Below are 19,013 nucleotides of genomic sequence, written 5' to 3' on the forward strand. Positions count from 1 at the left end.
GAGCTCTCAGCTGAGGAGCAGCACCCTGCTGGACTGGGGTTATCAGGAGAGGGACCAGAGGAGGGCAGGGTGCCAACTCTAACAAGAAAATTCCCAGGCTTTGAGAATCCCTTAAGGAAAACACAGGTGTCAGCACAGAGAGCTCCACAGCTTGAATTTATCAGCGTCACGGGTGCAGGTTCAGTGCCACTGGCAGCCTTCACTGAAAGTTCACTTCATCCTGTACCCTCAGCTTTCCGACTTCTCCATCCACCCTTGCACTGGATTTAGCAGCAGCAGTGCCACTGGGAGTTACCTGGCTCAGGGATTGATCCCATGTAAAACACACAGGGAGGTTTTGGCTGGGTAAGTTTTGAACCAGTTCACCCCACAGCCACTCGCAGTCTGCCAAAAAAAGCACGGCACAAGGGTCTGACGGGGTCACCTTAGAATGCTGGAGCCTGGAGATGGTTATCCAGGCAGAGCAGAGGAACAGCTCAGATTGGTCAATCTGCTCTTGTGGACAGAGACAGAATAAAGCCCTCTTGAGCCTCTGCTGGTTTCAGATGAAAGGAGACAAAGCGACGCCTGTGGTATCATTTATTTATTGTAACCTAAAGCAGGAAAAATATAGAAAAGTTTCCTTGTGCCTGACAAAGGCTTGAACGGATGCTTCCGGTTCCCTTGGCAACGGTGCTAAACAGGCAGAATAAATACAAGCACTGATTGCCCCAGCAGCAGCTCGCTTCCCAGACAGCCAGGTTCCAATGGCCTGCCAAGAAAACAGCTTTGTGCGCAAGTCAAAATTTTCCTCCTCTAGTTCATTGCATTTTGGAGCATGGAGAGGCATCCTGTGGGTCCATGGTGCTCCCAGAGCCCACATGTCATAGCTTTGGATGAAGAACTCTCTAGCTTCATGCAAAGGACTTACCCAGTACAGTAATTGCCTCCAGTAATTTGATTTTTTTGGAGAAAAATGTAGTGAGGATGATGAAATTGTCGTCTAGAAGTTGGACTAAATTTAAATCGCTCTAAATTGTAGAAAATGTAAGGAAAAAAAAATACTGGCATGTCTTCTGCAGGAGAGCATTTTTATCAATTCCTCTAAAAGAAATCTGATTGCCAAATATGTTACACTGAGTGTTTGAGACAAAGATGGATAGAAAAGCTGTGCTGTTTGAGTCTTGCCCAGAATTGTGGCATCTTGAACGTGTATCTTCAGGAAGGAAAAGGCAAAATTGCTGCTGCTGTCAGGGAACAAGTGTATCACTAATGACACAGTGACCCAGTTTGTTCCCTAGCTGATGAGGATGAGTGACATCCTCATCTTCCGTGACGCTGCAGTTCTGCTCGCTCAAAAACAGGCTCAGCACTGCTGGGGGTGAGGTCAGAGGCTTCATCAGGGCTGATAGAGCTATTTCTGCTGTAGTTTGGGGGTTAGATGGGGAGATGTCCCTTCCTTCTCCTTCACAGGTGCTCAGAGAATGAGATAACTGTGCCTCATGGAAGCTAATAGATGTGTTTGAACGTATTTTTTAAAGATAGGCTGCTCTGTGATTCAGGGGAATTTATAATCCTGAAGAGTCTGGGCTCCTCTAGGTTGCAGGAAGGAAATCAAAAGCAGCCAAAAAGTGAGTGATCTGTTTGCAAAGAACATATAAAAGTGCTGTATCTCTCTTTCACTGTTTTTTTTTCCCATTTCACAGAATGATTCAATCCCTCAAGACGACTTCACGCCAGAAGTGTACAGAGTGTTCTTAAACAACCTCTGCCCTCGGCCTGAGATCGACCACATCTTTTCTGAGTTGTAAGGAAAGACTCTCACTGGTTTATTTATTTCTTTCTCCCATTCACTGATTTTTTTGGGCTGGGGATGCCAAAGTAGGTTATTTATACTATAGCAACATGCAATGCTTGCCAGTAACAGATTTAAATGTCAAGCAGGGCTGTTATTTAATCTTGGATCAAGGGTTCCTTCTCACCCAGGCTTTTACTTCTACTTCTGAGTTTTAAAGGAATTTGTTCCTAAAGGAGCAGAACTGCCAGGTCTTGTTTTTCGGTATTGATCAAGATAGTTTAGGTTTCCAAGTAAGTAAAGAAGAATAATAAGCAATAACAGCATGAAATAGGCACGAGAATATGTATAATCACCCCCAAAAGCTTCATTAGGACTGGCAAAAAAATGCTGTATCTTTTAGGGTTTGTGTATGATGAATTCACACCGTGAAATTAAATTAGCAGCCGGCTACAACTGATTTCATACATTCAGTCATGAGCTCTGTAACTCCTGGTGCTTCTAGCCCTTGCAGCAATCTGTGTACTGCCAGTTTCAGCAGAGCCTGATCAATTGAGTCAGAACATTAAGCAATAAGAGAGGAAAGCAATTTCCAAAATACACGCCACGACCTCCAAAGCAAGTGGTGAACGTAGTTTAGCAACATGACTGTGCTCACATTTCCCTTTTGGGGTTGTTGTCCCTAAGGTTGGGGTTTCAGAGGAGCACAGCCCTGTCCAAATTTGCTCCCACTGCACCCAGGAGAAGCTTCCCATTGCTCCCTGGCAGAGCAGAGCCAGGCCCAAGTGCTCTAGACAGCCCTGAGCTCATTGCCGGGCCCAGAGGCGGCCTGGATTTCTATCTGGGCACAACTTGTACCCAAACTCTGCTGTTTTCACTGACTCTCTAAATAGACATCTTTTTGCTTGCATTACAGAGCACCTCCAAGCTTTTAGAGCATTCATAAAAAAAAGACCCACACAAATTACCAGAATAATGAAATCAGGGCTGCTGTTATTCAGCAGTAAACCCAAATAGTTGGGCCAGGAATGCCAACAGAATGTTTGTGGCAAGCTCGAGATTGAATTCCATGGTTGTTTTCTCTTTTACATTTTTAAATAGCTTAATTCCAAGAATTCAGAGGAATGAAAGACTTTTAGCATTGCTCCAAGTCTTCCCATTGATGCCTGTAATGCTGAACATTGTCAAAGATCTTCCTCCTAGATGTCTGATGAAGAGCCTTTGGCAAAATAAGTTAGTCCAGAGACACAGTGGAGCGATGTTTTTGTTGTATCATAGTTTTGTATGAATCTTGTTTCAGTTTCCTTGGGAAGTTTCGGACATGGAACAGGATTTCCAGGAAATGTATTAAAATGACTTTGCTGATGCTTTAATCTCTCTCCAGTGGTGCCAAGAGCAAACCCTACCTTACTGTTGATCAGATGATGGACTTTATAAATTTGAAACAACGGGATCCACGGTTAAATGAGATCCTTTATCCACCACTGAAACAAGAGCAAGTTCAAGTGCTGATTGAGAAGTACGAACCTAACAGCAACCTAGCAAAGAAAGGTCAGTGGATTTCACACTCCTGCTGGACTCACTTCTTGGTGGAGAAACAATTATCCTACAGTAAAATTTGGTTCCAAGTCCAGTTGCTTTCCTAGCTGTCTGCTTTTGGGATCATGCAGGCCTGTCAGACATGATGTGGTGCATTTTTGAAAGTATTTGGTTGGTATCAGGTTAGGAAGGACAGGCTGGTTTCTATGCTTGCTTTGCAGTGTGTGTGATTGACAGAAGGGCTGCTCTGGTGTGTGACCCTCAGCAGAAACCTGGCTATCACAATGGCTGTTTACCAGCATCCAAAATGTAAAGTTGAAAGAAAAAAACTGGGACAGTGGAACTAAAAGCATGATAATTCTATCATTTAATAATACTATTAAGTCTAGCCCTCTGCTTTTGGATAAAGCGGTGGACAGTGCAAGATGTGAGATCAACTTAGTGTATTTCATGCTATAATCACAGAAAATTCCCTTTTGAACATCTCAAGTGTTGTCAGGACTTAGCTGGGCATTTTGCCAAAAACAGTGAAAGAACTCCTGCAAAAATCTCTGCAGATTTTTGCTACCACCACAAGTCTTAAAATAGCGTTCAGTTTGTGTCTGTTTTATTCCAATCCATGTATCCTAATGATTAGCCCAGCTTTCGGTGTGTTTACACCTTAGAAATTTTAGAAGCATGGGAGTATCCTGAAAAACAGATCTAATATGAAAAAAAGATTGTTTGATCCAGAGATTGTGGATCAAAAAAAGTCAAAAAAGACCCAACAGTCTAGAGGTTAACTGGAGGCACTCGCACCTCTCCCTGGAAGCCTTCTCACCTTGACGTCTTCCTGAAGGAAATTGATGTCACAATCAATGTTGTCTCTCAAACACTTCTAATTTTTCTCTTAAGGCTTCTTATTTTTCTAGTCCAATCAAACTGAGTGTTTCCAGAGGTTTTGCTGGAGGGTTAAATCCTGCTTCTTTGCCATATTTATGCAAACTGTCTTTGACGTCAGTAGGAACAGTACCTTGAGTAAATGGAAATACGTTGTGACCTCCTTTCTCATCTGTGCAAATATTAGAACTGTGCTCTGTGCTTACCTTATTTCCCACCAGCGGCAGGAAAGTCTGTTACCTAAAAGATCATTCTTGTTACCCAAATATTAGCACTTCATATAAACCAAATACAGGATTTATTAGAAGGAGGTGTGCTGAAGAAGAACACCAGAGTCAAAATGGAATCACCTTCTGATTAGTAGTAAGGAGAAAACATGAAAGAGAGCCCAGGAGGAAGGGTGCTGTGGTGGTGTTTGCCACCACCCTCCAATGGGATTTGTGGGGCACCTCCAGCTGCACCCTGTTTACCTTGGTGCACACACTTGCTGTAGACACTTGCTGTTCCATAGGTGCTTCTCTCCCTGGGTGTGATTTATGTTGCTCTTAAAGAATCAGTTCTCTCTGAAAATGCTGACTTGAACAAGGGCAAGGCAGATCACAGAGAGTTAATTCTTTTTGTGGGATTGTTGTGGGTTTGTTTTTTTCCCTTTTCAGACTTGTGCACTGGGGTCCAGCTGGCACAACCTGAGAACCACCTCTGTGCTGAAGACACCACCTCCCTGTCTGGCAGCTGAGCTGCAGGAGCTGGCACATGCCCCAGTGCAAATCCCAAGCTTACTGCCTTAAAATGACAGGAATTGGCTAATCAGGAATGACATGGGGACACAATATTTTCTGTACATCTGCTCCCAGTTGGGAATGCAATTCACTGTATATTAAATGAAGTGTAGGTGTGCATTCATATCTACACTCATAGAATAATTGTCAAAAAATGCTTCATTTCTATGAAATGTCACTAAAATATAACCACATATTTAGAGCAGTGATTTAACCTTTTAATATGGTGTTCTGTAAAAGGGATGATCACCCAGGATTCCTGCTGCCAGGGATGTTGAAGTAAAATTTTCAGACAGTTTTTGGCTGGAAATGTGAACACAGGTACCTGGGCAACCTCCAAAAGTGTGCTGCACATGCTTCTTATCAAATAAAATTGCATGCATTGAAAAGTTCTTTTAAATAAAATCAGGGATTTTTTTTCCTTGAAAACATAAATCCATATTCATGAAGTGGAAGCTGTGTACAGCACCTGACTCTACGTTCCCTGTTTGGGTAGTGCTAGACCTTCACTCGTCTGATGATCGCTCTTCCTAATTTCCTGTCTGAGTTCATTGCCTGTGCACATCCACCATACCAGAATATTCTGTTCTAATTATTCTCTCATAGCTAATTAAATGAATTTCTAGTGAGTTGTGCTGTCTCAATTTTCACAGCACTGTTAAAACGCTTTTGGGATCTCATCATTCCCCTTGTAGCCCTTTTGTTGTACCTGTTGCTGCTCACCTACACTATTTTGAGCACAGTAAGCAAGAGCTGTCCATAATATTTTAAATTTTTGCAGCTCCTCAGGTACGTGGTAAAATCTAATTCTGGTGTTGTTGCTGGTGAAGTTCCTTAGCTTACAGAGTTCAGAGTAAAACTCCTGCCCGTGCTCCTGCTTGTCACTGATGTATTTTAGGTGTATTTATTGCAGGGATATGGTAGAGCTTTTGCAGAATCAGCAGATAGGTGGGCTTGACATCTGCATAGGTTAAATGCCTGGAGTAGTGTTTTATTGTGGTTCAGGTAAGCTGTTGTGGTTAATGCTTTGTGTCGTGCAGTGAAGGAGATTAATTCACTGTAGAACGTGTTCCCTTATCAGGTGGGAGCAGGAAGAAGTCCCTGGTAGTGCTGAGCAGTCTCTCCCTGTCAGCAGAAGGGTGCTGGGGCCTGTGAGGCTGGAAAATATTTTACCGTAGATATGATTTTCCCATTCTGCAGAAACATGTTGGTTTATCCTTTACTTAATGATGCAATCAATTTCTGTAAGTTTCTGAGTCAAAAAGGAGCTTTGGGAGCTCAAATCCCATTGTCTCAGTTTAAACCTTTCATTCTGAAATCAGCTAAGTGTTCTGGAGACCACAGAGCCACAGCTCTGGGGGCATCCTGTGTCACTTCCACACTCAGAACATGTGGGAAGAGCTGTACCCAGGTACCAGACTAGAAATGAAAGCAGGGAAGAGCACAAACCCAAGGTCTGCTAGGGAAAGGAGGTGTGAAAAAACTAAAGCTGTAAAATACATGTTTCCACCATTGTCCTTGGAGAGAGCAAGACAAGGGTTAGATTATTATTAGCCTTTATTTTTAGAGTGGTTTTTGTGGTGAAAGATTTAAAAATAGAGTGTGAAAGTGCTTTAAGTAATGGCATAAAGATGTTGATTTTTTTTTTTCCCCTCTTAAAGGATGCATTTATTTGAATATTATCTCTGCTTCTTTAATTTTAAAGGGCCAAGCCTTTAGATCTGCACCCAGGAAAAGAGCTTTGCTCTTTTATTTCACAGTGTTTCTTTCTCCAGATTGTCTCTGTATCTATTTGTTGTGTGTCAGCTTTGGTTAGACGTGTATTTAGAAGGATTATAGAGGAGCTGGTTTGCATGACTCTCTCTGAATTCCAGTATTAATTCTCTTTTGCAGTGTGCGTTTACTGGTAGTTGTTGTGCTGAGTTTTTCTTAGGTAATAAAATAAATTAAGCAATTATCATTAAGCAATTATCATTAAATTAAGATACATTTAATTTTTTACAGCATCTATTGTACATATTTTTCCCATGGCAGCCTTAACACCAGGCAGTGTTCACTCCAGCATAAATGTGTTTTTCCTCCTTTAAACTTCTATGCAATTTAAACATTTTCACCACACTGCATTAAATTCACCTTTTAGTAACTGCTTAAGAATAATTACACATTGGATTCTTTCGATGGCAGAAGGGGGTAATTTCCTAGGTAACAGATTTTAATGGCAAAAACAAGCACTGTGCAGCCATGGCTCTACTTTTAAGACATACTTCATAATATTTAAAGCATAAATTCTGATGTATAAATCATTCAGGCAAATGGTTGGGCCTTCTGGTAAAAAACATTTGTAGGAAGCGTTACAAAACAGTTGAAATTCTTTGGCCTCCCAATTGTAATGCTGGAAAGTAAGAATGCTTACCCAAAAGCCCATTAACTTCAGGATTGGCAGTGCTTTCCAGCATTCCAGCTGTACAAGAGAAGAGTTCTCTGCACTGTTTCTGTCTCAAATATTGACAGAACAGTAGATCCCAGTCATGATTTACTACTCTTTGAAATGTTTAAGCCACACCAAAGTTGTAGTCTAGCTCAGGCTGTCAGCAGTGTGTGCTAAGTTAAGTAGCTTACCAGAAAACCTTTTTTTTCAATTGTTTAAAAAAAAATTAAAAAAATATATATATGCAACGATGTTAGTATGGATAATATGTCAGCATAAATAAGTTAATGGAAACTATTTGTCAAAACGAGTTTGCAAAATGTATTTCTGTAATTCACTGGAGGTTGTTTTTTTCTAATTAAGCTGTAAAATTAATTTCAGATCTTGCAGTTGTTTGGAACATTGCATCTCAAGTGAAAAACTAAATGTGAAAATCTTTTAGAATGGAAAGTCCTCAATTATAAGGATTTTTTGCATCTGCTTTACAGGTAAATTGTGTCATCTTTGAACCGTACCAACTGAAACAGTGATGTGGACTACTGATAATGGATTGTACAACACTGAACACTGCTGTTGGCAGTAGAGATAATGAAAACAACCAAAATATATTTAGGGTTCCAGGGAGGGCAAGTTTTGTGAACTTCAGTGTATGATGCAGATACTTTGAGCTTTGCAGAAATCCATTTTGGACCTGGTATCTGATACCAGGAGTAGCTCTGCTGGTGTCAGTGAAACAGTGCTGAACGTAGAATGGCCCAGCCTTACTGTGGAATTTGTCCTCAGAGCTGCAGAGCATAAAGTCGTGGTGACAATGCAGGTTCTGCAGTCAGCCCAGCCCTGTGCTATCAAACATGGCAGTGGCCACACCACTGACTCCTGCTCCATCACCTGGAATCCAGAGGGACCACCTGGTCAGCCCTGGGATCAAACCCTACAGGCAGCCTTTAACCCTGTATCCTAGCACTGAGAATGGCTGAAAAACTTGGGGTGGCAGGACTACAAAGCAAAACACCTTTTTAGAGGTTTTAGAGCCTCATTTGCTCCAGCTGGAGCTTTGCTCAGAGATAAGAGACTCTTACGTCAATAATGCGTTTCAGGGGTTATGGAGACACATTTTTCTCTGCCTGCCTGAATTGTGTTTGACTCGGCCTCAGACTATCAGAGCCCATAAATAGAAAACTTTGTCCAACAGTAAAACTGTTTCTTTTGTGCTTGTTGTTGCCTCTTTTATGAAGCACAGGGAAGTATTCAATTTTAGCAGCTGAATTTATTATTTGAAGATGGATATTAGATAAAGTTTACTTCTGAAAATATAAAGGAGCCTGACTCAAGTGCTGAAGGAAACAAATGTAGATAAAGTTTGGACAAACATGGCATGGCTTGACTCTTCATTATGACTTGTACAAATGTGGTGCTTTCAGCTGGAAAGGGCCCCTGAGGACACAGGGAGTGAAGGCTGCTGGGATCCACTGGGTGACATTTAGGACTGGTGGTACAGGAGTCACAAATGGGCTCATTGCCACTGGGCCATCCCCTCTTGTGTGTCATTTTTGGGGTTGGTCTCATGCTCGGGTTGGCTCGACTCAACAGACAGTCAGGCTGTGCCTGGAGGAGCCAGCCCCAATCCTTGAGTGTTTTGGGATGTTTGCTATCTGTCAGAACAGGGCTCTCAGAGCCTGGGCACTGCTGGAACACAACATCCATATGAGGAAGTTTCCCTTCTCATGTCAGATGCAATCATCTAACAATATCCTTTAGCTGGAATATGCCTGTAAATACAGCGGGGTTAAACGCTGGGGAGGCAGAAAGAAGTGGTAAACTAAAGGACAATGTTGGCACAAGAACACAGAGGGATCAAGTGGCCTTGAATAAATTTAGGCTGGAAATTAGGAAAACTTTCCTAACAATATGGTCCTGGCACAGACTACCAGAGGTAGTAAAGAGGGCAAAAATGCAATTGTTATTAGGAGAGAGCTCAAGTTGTTTATGAACGGGATTGTCCACTGCAGTGACTGCAGCTGGAGAAGTTTAAGGAACAGATAAGGAAAGCTCTTTAAAGGGACTGAAATCCCTTCTTTTCAGTTTATTTGCACTGTCTTTGCAGTGCCACCCCTTTATTCATTTCCATTTCTTTTTAATATTAATCTTCTTTCAACTGCAGGAGTTTCTGGAAGTAAAAATGTCAGTTGTGATTTTTCTCTTTTAGATTTTTTTCAGCACTTACAGCACACTGACACTTTTCTCTTGTCTCTTCCCATGATACTACAGGACAGTCTTTTTGGCAAGTGCATTAATAGCTTAGGTAGAGAAGTATCACTTAGCAGAAAAAAATATGTATTTTTAGATGTCTTTTAGTGCAACTTAGTAATTGGAAGCAAGCCAACATTTAACATTATTCCATCTCCCAGGATCGCTCTGAGGCATTGTACGGAGGATGTTTTTGAGAGATTTGGCAAGACAGTGACATATTCCAATGGTGTCCCTCTTTCAGAAGTCTGTCAGAAATAACTATAGTATTGTGGGATGAATGGTGTTTTTATCTGTCCGATGTAAATCCTTTCCACTCAGATGCCTTAGAAATCTGCCGTGTTGCAAAGTGCTCATTCCACTGCTACCTAGGGACTGGAGTGAAGGTGGTTTTGTAGTGGTTTTGTGGATTTAACTGGATCTAAACTAACTATCTTCTGATACCCTGTAAGGGATATCCTGTCAGAAACGATTTCTACGACATCTCTGCTGAGAAGTCAGGAGAGAGAATGGGCTCATGGCTGTAAAACCCTGCTTCAGTCTTGAGACTTAGGAGAGATCTGTTGATTGGGGTTTTCCCCCAGTCCTTAACAATTACTGGTTATTCAAGTTTGTGTACATCTGCCTGCTAAAATTTTAGAAACTGTTCCAAGGCTTGTTTTCCTTATCACGGAACCTCTGCTTACCAGAACCTCTGAACTGTGACCATGCATTATAACAGCAGAGGTTTTTAAAGCTGCTGCAGGCATTTAAGGGATCAATATCCATCAAAATAAATGTGTTTCCAAGGTATAAATTTTAAAGAAGAGAAAATGTTGAGTGCTTAGTCTCTTCCCTGCTTCAATGTGTGTTTTGCTGTTCTCTAGCACTGCTGGAGAAAAATACATCCTTTTCATATGCTGTGTAGCCCCTGTGGGTTAGAGCCCTTCCTTCCAGAGAGCTTGAAAAGGGCTGAAAAAGCCTGTGACTTCTAATAAAATAAGTAAATAAATACCATGATCAACATTGCACAGTGTCTTTAAGATCTCGTTAAACCTGGATGGTTCATGCCTGCAGGTGCCAGTGAGATTTGGAAATCTGTTTTTTTTAACTCAGGTGACACTCCATCTTCCTTTCTCTTTGGAGATGGCAGTGTCCTTGGAATGCTCCTGAAATTTTAATTCTGATTGAAGTAGATTTGCTGTTTGGCATGGCTTGCATGGAAGCTTGTAGGAAATATTTCCTCTCTGGAGTGAATTAAGTGTCTTGGGCTGCACTGCCTCATCTTGATAGTTCAGAAAAGTGGTTTTCCATCTGCAGACATTTTCTTGCCCCCCCACCCCTGCAAAAGGTAAATAATTGTATCCACTCTCAGTTTTCTCTGTGCACTTGTACAGATGATAAAGTGGGTATGATAGCTTCATTAGAATGACAAGCATTCCTGATTTAGACACACTGAACTCTGCTTTACTCGATGAGCCTTCCTCTGCACAAAGCTCTGGGTCTCGGTGTCCTTGGGCACGCGATATTTCCGCATGGATTAATGGATACTGAGCAAGCTCTTTTATGTAGCTGCTTAGGCACAACATGTTTGCCTTCCCATGTTTTCCCTCGCTGTCTGTTGTTCAGTAAGCATTTATCCTGATCTTGTATCAGAGCTACCATTCTCTATTTATGTTCAGATTTCCCTGTGTCTTACTGCGCTGTACCCATTCAAGGCTGGACTGAGGAACCTTGCTCTGTTCCTTTCTTACTGAGTGAGTTTTCCATTTCTGTTTCAAGAACATGTTCCCCAAGACAGCTTGTTTTGGTTTGTGGCCAGGTAGCTGTCTAATTACAGAAGGTATTTGAGCAAGTATAACTGAGGGCAGAGTTGGATCCATTATGTTTTCCTCCAAGTTTAGAGAACGGAAATGAGATTTGAACACAACAGGATATTGTCCTGCTTTGATTTTAAAGGATTTAAGTGATGAGACAACCAATAAATCCACTGCAGGACTGTTTCCTAGCACGCTTAGATGAAGCACTGCCAAGCTTTTTCAGACACTCACCCCAAGTTTTCTAGTGCTCACTCTGGTCTCATGACCTGTTTAATTCCTTTTTCTTAATCACCTTTTTTGATGCAGCTTCTTATACAGATGGGTTGCTGTTATCTGCATCTCACCTGCTTCTCAGGGTGATAGATTTCTAGGCATCTTCTTGCCTTTTCACCTCTGTATTTTCGTTTTTTCTTTGCTCTAGTGATTAGCTATGTAGCTTGAATTATTATTACTTGTGTGTTCTCATTTGATTTGTGTCCAGTTTACCTGGTTCAGTACAGCTTTGCCCTGTTGTTTTGCTTACAGCCACCAGAGAACTGTCTGTTCTTTAAACCCTGTGTTGTTGATTTTACTTTTTCCCATCATTAAGGACTTTATGAAGCCAGACCTACTACTGATCGATGTTCAGCCTCTGGACTTTTTGTGCAGTTCAGCTTTCAAATTCAAAGAAACTGTGATCTTTTAAGCTGACCTCAGTTTATTTCTATCTGAGGTTTTTTGCAGATTAGTTTTTCTAATTAGGAAAAATTTGAGTTTAAAACTTCATTAAATGCTTCACTAATATCCAGATGCAGTAATTCAGATCTATTGCTGTTGCTCTACTTATTAATTTGACAAGGTTGTCTGAGTAGTGTGAATTTTTACCCTTACTGATCATTGAGAGAACTGCGAAAATGGAGGAGCTACTGATGATTTCTGCATGTGGTGTGCAAATGGGGGTTGGTACTTTGATACTTCGGTATATCTGCAGATCCTGAGCTGAGGCCTTTGCCATCCTCAGTGTTTTTTCTAAAACAAAGCAGCACTGAGATTCCTGGGGTAAGGTTTAGTAATCCAGTTGTAGGGTTGGGGTCTTTTCAGTCTGGGCTGAGCTTGTGCCATATTCTCTCCTTGTGATGACTTTGCCATTAAGAAGGTGTCCCTTGGGCAATCCTGTCCTGCCCTGGTTTGCAAAACTAAATACAGACAGAAACTCCAGTTACCCCATAGCAGTATAGTAGTAGAACATGAGTCTGAAAAGCCAAGCAGGTCTCAGCATCACTTGGATGCAAATGCTGCAAGAGCAGCTCTGGCAAATTCTGCACATGGTGTGAATTTTATGTAAGTTCATCTTGTGAGCTTCTCTGCTGGCTCACAGAGCTGGAGAGCAGAGTGTGGCTAATGTGTGCCCAGTGTTAAGAGACACACCAGGACCCTGTGCATCCTACTCCACACTGTGCATGAAATTTTAATACCTGATGAGCTGTAAATTGCAGTGCTTGTTTGCGAGAGAGAATTCCCAATGGGATACAATTTACAGATCTCTCCCTGGATTATCAAGTATCTGCTTTACTTGTTGGATTCTTATCTTGGAGTTGAGAGGACTGCTCAGTTGTGTGGGATTAGAGCAAATGTGATTATTGTTACAGATTGCATTGGAATAAACCTGATTTCACTGTCAGACAAAATTGTAATTCTGTGCTGCTGACTGGGAGATACAAGGCGCCAATTAATTGTCTCTTCCTTTTTGTTTGTTTTCTTTTTTGCTTTAATAACATCTCTTGGCACAATTGTGCTTTCCAGTTACATTATAACTGAGTGGATAACGGCATGGGTGTAAACAAATGGAAAGCGCTATGAAGTTTGCAAATACACTGAAAGAAATGTTTAAGATCTGTGTGGCCCATCCTGCTTACTGTGTACAAGCAAATGCACATTTTAATTGTCATACAAACCATCCACAAATTTTAAGGGACAAGTGAAAGCTGTTGTTAAAGTTGCAAGAATGAAGTGCAAAGAAAAGTATTCACGTAAGTTGTCTTTTCTGCTGTCTGCTGTGCCTCTCTTGTTTTCCATCCCAAGACTTTTTCTGGAGGACTTTAAGGTGTGGGGAGCAAGCTGGGCAGACCCTAGGGAAATTCAGTAGTTGCACATCCAGCATATTCACCAAAATAAGGGGATGAAGTTTAGATCAAGCAGCTGTTTAAGAAGTTCTTGGGGTTAGCTGCAGTTTTGTATCTCCCCCAGACAACTGCACTGCTGGAGTTTTGGTCTTGATCCTGGACCTCTGCAGAGGGCACTGAACTGCAGAAGCAGCTCCTTTTGGAAGCCTCACCCTGTTTTGAACCCTGGTGTCTTTCAGCAGGTGTTGAGTGAGCAGGGGTTTGTTTACATCCTTATGTTGAGGAGCTGGCAAGCTCCCAGGGACACAGGAGCATTTCCACACCCAGAGCAATATGCTGGTCATGCTGGCTGCTGAAGGGTTGGGAAAGCAGGATCTTTCAAGTTACTGGTGTCTTATTAGGCAGTGGGAGAAGGAGTTCTGTCAAAAGCAGCCTGTGCTTTTTCCAGCCCTGGAAACTTCATGGGAGCAGTTTTCCATGGGGCTCTCGCCTGTGTCTGCCCTAGCACTGTCACAGACCCACAAGAGAAATGTGCCTGATTCTCTGGTTCTGGTCAAACAGGACTAAGAGCCTAAGAGCCTGTGATAACACAGTAAGTCTTCAAACAGAGGAGCCTCTGAGAAGTATATTCTCACAAAGGGCAGTCTATCCTATCAGCCATTTCAGCTGCCTGAAATTCCTCCTTCATGCCAAATGTGTGATCAACATCTCCCAGGGATGGGGATATTCCAGATCTCACAAGCTACAGAAGAAAACATTTTGATTGATGAATGTTGACCAGATCTAAGAACCATAAAAAAGAGGATTCACTTAATTACCCTGGGAAATTCTGTGAATTTTCGATAGATTGTCACATGCCTGAAGAGTGCGTCCAGGAAAAAGGATCTGGGATAACAGAAGTGTCTTCTGTTGCATTTGGAGCTGACAAATGTTGACTAGAAAAGAGCCTTGATACTTGTGGACAGAGCAACAGTTACTTTTTTATGTGTTTTTTTTTTTCCCTAAACTGGAATATTCATGTATTTTATCCATTGCAATAGATCTTGGAAGGTATGGGATCATGTAGCTGGAGTTAATAAGGAATTATTGTGAAATGTATAGAACTTGCTACTTCATTTCTGCTTTTTTTTTTCCCCTTTTTCTCTCCCTTGTAACTATTTTGGAATAATCAGGTGGAGCCAGGGATGTGGAAAAAGATCAAGCTGCACAAACACTTCCCATGTTTCATATAATGAAGCTGATCACAGTCAGGAAATTCAATAGACTCTTTCAACATATTCCTCTTCTAGTAGGAAATTACTTCTCTTTCCTATCAAATTTTAATGAAAAAAATGCCAAATTCAGTTGACTTCACTTGGTTCCCAATGTGGTGGTTCTTTTTTGATCTCTGCATGAATTCCACCACCCTGAAGGTTGTATGGAGCAGCAATTTGAGGTGTTTTGTGCAATCATTTGCTAAGAAACTGCTTCATGTTTTTCTGCATTGGAGTACAAATACAGAGAGAGGCATAGGGAGACATTTCTAGACTTTGCAATGCCTTTCCAAACTCTTGAAAGTTTTTAGTTCAAGTACATTTCTAGAGTTAGATCAAAGCCTGTATAATCTTTACACAAGTGTGCAGCTACACATTTCTAATTTTGATGTATTTGGAATGTCTATGACTAAGAATACATTAGACACTTTTGTTTTTCTCCTCCACACTTGTTCTGGTATTTTTCAGGCCTGTTCCAATGTACAATAAAAACATTAAAATTGATCTGTTATTTACTTAACTGGCACCAAACTTTAGCTGGCCACTTATACATGCTTTGGGAATCAAGTCAAAAATATGCAAAGTGTGAAGGGAAAAGTGCAAAGTGAGAGAGGAAAAATGTGCAGTGTGAGGGGAAAAGTGTGAAATGCGAAGGAAAACGTACAAAGTGTGAGGGGAAAATGTTGAAAGTGTGAGGGGGAAAGTGCAAAATGTAAGGGGAAGTAGGGAAAAGTGTGAAGGGAAAAATGCAAACAGGGAAAAGAGCAAAATATGAGGAAGAAGACTGGAAAGTGTGAGGAAAGAAGTGCAAATAGATGGAAAAAAGTGCAGAAAGAGTGCAAAGTGAGGGGAAAAGTGTGAAATGTGAAGGAAAAATGTGCAAAGTGTGAGGGGAAAAGTGCAAAACGTGAGGGGAGAAGCGTGAGGATAAAAGGGCAAAGTGAGGCCAGAAAGGTGCAGAGTGTGAGGGGAAAAGTGCAAAATGTAAGGTAAAAATGAAAGGTGTAAGGGGAAATAGGGCAAAATGTGAAGGGGAAAACGCTAATGGAAAGGTGCAGAGTGTGAGGGGAAAAGTGCAAAATATTAGGAGGAAAACTGGAAGTGTGAGGGAAAAAGCAAAGGGAGAGGGGGAAAAAGTGAAGAGTGTGAGAGAAAAAGGGCAAAAGCACAGGAAAAAAGTGTGAAGTGGGGAAAAGCACACAATGTGAGGGGAAGAAGAATGAAATGTGAGGGGAAAAAGGGCAAAAGTACAAAAAAGGTGCAAAGTGAGGGGAAGAGTGCTCAGTTGAAGGGGAAGAACGAAATGTGAGGGGAAAACGGGAAAAATGTGAGGGGAAAAGTGTTAAGTGTGAAGAAAAAGGAAATAATAAGCAGGAAAAATGCAGAGTGTGAGGGGGAAAGGGCAAAACATAAAGGAAAAATGGGAAGTGTAAGAGGAAATAGGGCAAAGCATGAAGAGAAAAATGGAAATGGAAAAGTGCAAAGTGTGAGGGGAAAGGTGGAAAGTGAGGGGGAAGAAACAAAGAGGGGAGAATGTTCTAAGAGTGGAGGAAAATGCAATGAGAGAAACCGTGCCACGTGTCGGGGAAATGTGAAAAGTGTGAGAGGAAAGTGCAGAGTGTGAGGGGAAGAGGACAAAGAGAGAGGGGAAAAGGGATCTGAGGGAGAGTGGAGGATTGGGAATCTCTTGCCCACTTCAGCAGGAGATGTCTCAGCGGCACTGAGGGGGTTCAGTTGAACATTTCAATTGGCCAAGCACCTCAGGATAAAGGAGGCATTTTTATGTTTGTGCTGATTTTAAGTATTTTAGTAAAGCTCTACTGAGTGGCCCCATAGGGAGGGAAATTGTAATTAATCAGATAAATTAGAGAAGAGGTATTTGAAGGGGAAGAAAAATAAATTTCTTGTGCTGGCAAACTCCAAACCCTGTAGAGAGAAGGGTCTTGCTGAGGGCTGTAGCTGCTGACATGGCTTCTGCTGTGGTTCCACAGATGTGAGTTCCATCCCAGAAAGAGACACCAGATCACATTTAGCGTGGCAGTGGTGAGTGAAAAAGACAAGCCAATTAACTCTACAACCTGAAGTATATAAAGCACACTATATATTATTGGAAGTTTCATGAAAATTTTAGGGCTAAGATAATTTTAATACAAAAAGCCAAAAAAAGAAAAAGAAAAAATGTGAATCTGTCATGTCTCTGTGTCTTTGCATTATGTGTTTCTTGTCTCTCTAAGTTTTTATACCTAAACATACCATTAAATCTTTATATTCTATATCCAAAGATAAAAGGTGACAACTATAATCAAAACAAGTGATCACATATTATTTTTTCTCACCAGTGTCTGTGTAAAGGTGTAATATGTTTAAGGAAACAGAGAACAAATTTTACCACTTAATTGAGACTATTTTTTTTTTATGACTGTCCACCAAGGATCATCTTCTCTGCAGTTTGCCTCAGAATATTATTGATATTGGTCACAAGTAATCTACTCTTTAATATCCAAGACACAAAGCCCCTTTGACATCTGCCATCTCCGTTCCGCAGACAAACTCTCACTGGTGCAATATTGCCAGTAATTGAACTTGCAAATTGCTTCACTTTCTGAAATGCTGACTGCTTAATTGTGATAGGGGAAATCACATTTTAGAGCCATGAGCTCAGACAAGTGTGTAACTCAGAAGCTGCTTAATTATAAGTGTGAATAATGCTCGCTGGGATTTATGTTAATACCAGCAGCAATGCACAGGAGGACCATCTCCATCTGAAAAACAAGGCCCCTGTTTGTCAAGTGCACTTGGAGGATTAGAACACAAAGATCACTTTGAGGACCTTGAAGACTACACATGCATGAATCAGCCTATCTGTATAACAAAATGCAAGTGGCAGCTATCCCATTCGGAGCTTAACTGGTTTTTCCTCTGTTATTTCACTTGGTACAGATACACCACACATCCTCTCCCTATATCCTGGTAAACTTGGTGCAGAGTGTTCTCTTAGGTGGATTTTAGATTAAGCTAACTCCATTATAGAACATGGTACTGTTTGCATTCTGTGGTAGATTCAGGCAGTGGAAAGGTTGTTCCTAAACCTTTAGTTTCATGAAAAACCGAAGTAGTGGGGTTTTTTTCCCTGATTTTCGCCTTCCTACATCTTTTCTTGTGGAAAGGAAAGTACATGGGCCTCCATCTCTGGATGATTAGTTACGCTATAACAAAGCAGCTGTGGAGCCTGACTGCACTCAGATTACAGCTTTAAAATAATGTATGGACTCGATGTTTTTCTTTCCAACCAATTGTTGTCATAAGAATGAATGGCAATTGCTTTGCTCTGTATTGTCACTGCATTTCTATTCTTATGAATAAGTTCGTTTAATGCTACCAGTCTTGGATTGTTATGAAAATGAGGATGGGCACTTAAGACTGTTATGTCTTTTCCTTTCTGAGCAAGAGCCAGATCAGTTCCAAGCACAGATATTAAGTAAATGCTTTACATGCAATATTTGCATCATGTGGTTACAAGCTTTTAAAAAAAAAAAGGACAGGGTTGTCTGCTACTTTTTAACATCATAGAAAAATATGTGTAAATTTATATGTTTTAGTATAAAAACAGCTTGGTCCTGAAAGGAGAGAGTAGCAAAGTCAGGAGTAGAACTGAAGTCTTCAAATTTTCTATGCTCTCAACAGGCAAATGAGATTTTGCTTGAACAGACTGTGCAGAATATTTTGGGTTGGGAACAAGAGGTAAGAAATTCTCATTGTTGGGAGTCACCAAACATGCAGTTCAGAGATACAGAAAATCTGTTTTACTGTAGGCAGGGGCTGAAATAACTAAAGATATGTGGTTGAGCAAACAGATGAAATTTAGACAAAAGAGCAAAAAATACCAGTCAAAGAAAAATGTCTTAAATTTGTTCAATTAAGCAATAATCTTCAATTACAGATTACTGGATTTCTTTTTAGTCTAAATGCACAAATTGACACCCTAAAGTCAACTTTATGCAGAAGGCTTGACAGCAAAAGTCCTCCTGCTGTAGTAGGAATTATGGGGATATGTAAGCTGAGGATAGGACTCAGCTTTCTAATTTGACAGCAGCATATAAAATGATCATTTATGCTGTCACCCCAGTGAGATATGAATTAGAAGACAAATATAAAAATTACAAAGCAAAGCTTAGTTCCCATTTGAAAGGTAGTTCAAACACACCAAACTCAA

General features: G+C 41.0%; 1 protein-coding gene across 6 annotated transcripts in view; it reads left to right on the plus strand.

Annotated features, from left to right (window-relative positions):
* The window catches only part of PLCB1 (phospholipase C beta 1), a 369,472-nt gene that overhangs the window by 245,255 nt on the left and 105,204 nt on the right, over positions 1-19,013 (plus strand). For all 6 annotated transcript variants that reach the window (XM_088052361.1, XM_088052362.1, XM_088052364.1 and 3 more), the window contains 2 exons: positions 1,686-1,786; positions 3,159-3,325. In XM_088052361.1, coding sequence (XP_087908487.1) covers positions 1,686-1,786; positions 3,159-3,325 — 268 coding nt within the window. The remainder of the gene's footprint in view (positions 1-1,685; positions 1,787-3,158; positions 3,326-19,013) is intronic.

Source organism: Pseudopodoces humilis, chromosome 3, assembly GCF_049639895.1.
Source record: "Pseudopodoces humilis isolate 2021_Gansu_Grassland_sample_001 chromosome 3, ASM4963989v1, whole genome shotgun sequence".
NCBI lineage: Eukaryota > Metazoa > Chordata > Aves > Passeriformes > Paridae > Pseudopodoces > Pseudopodoces humilis.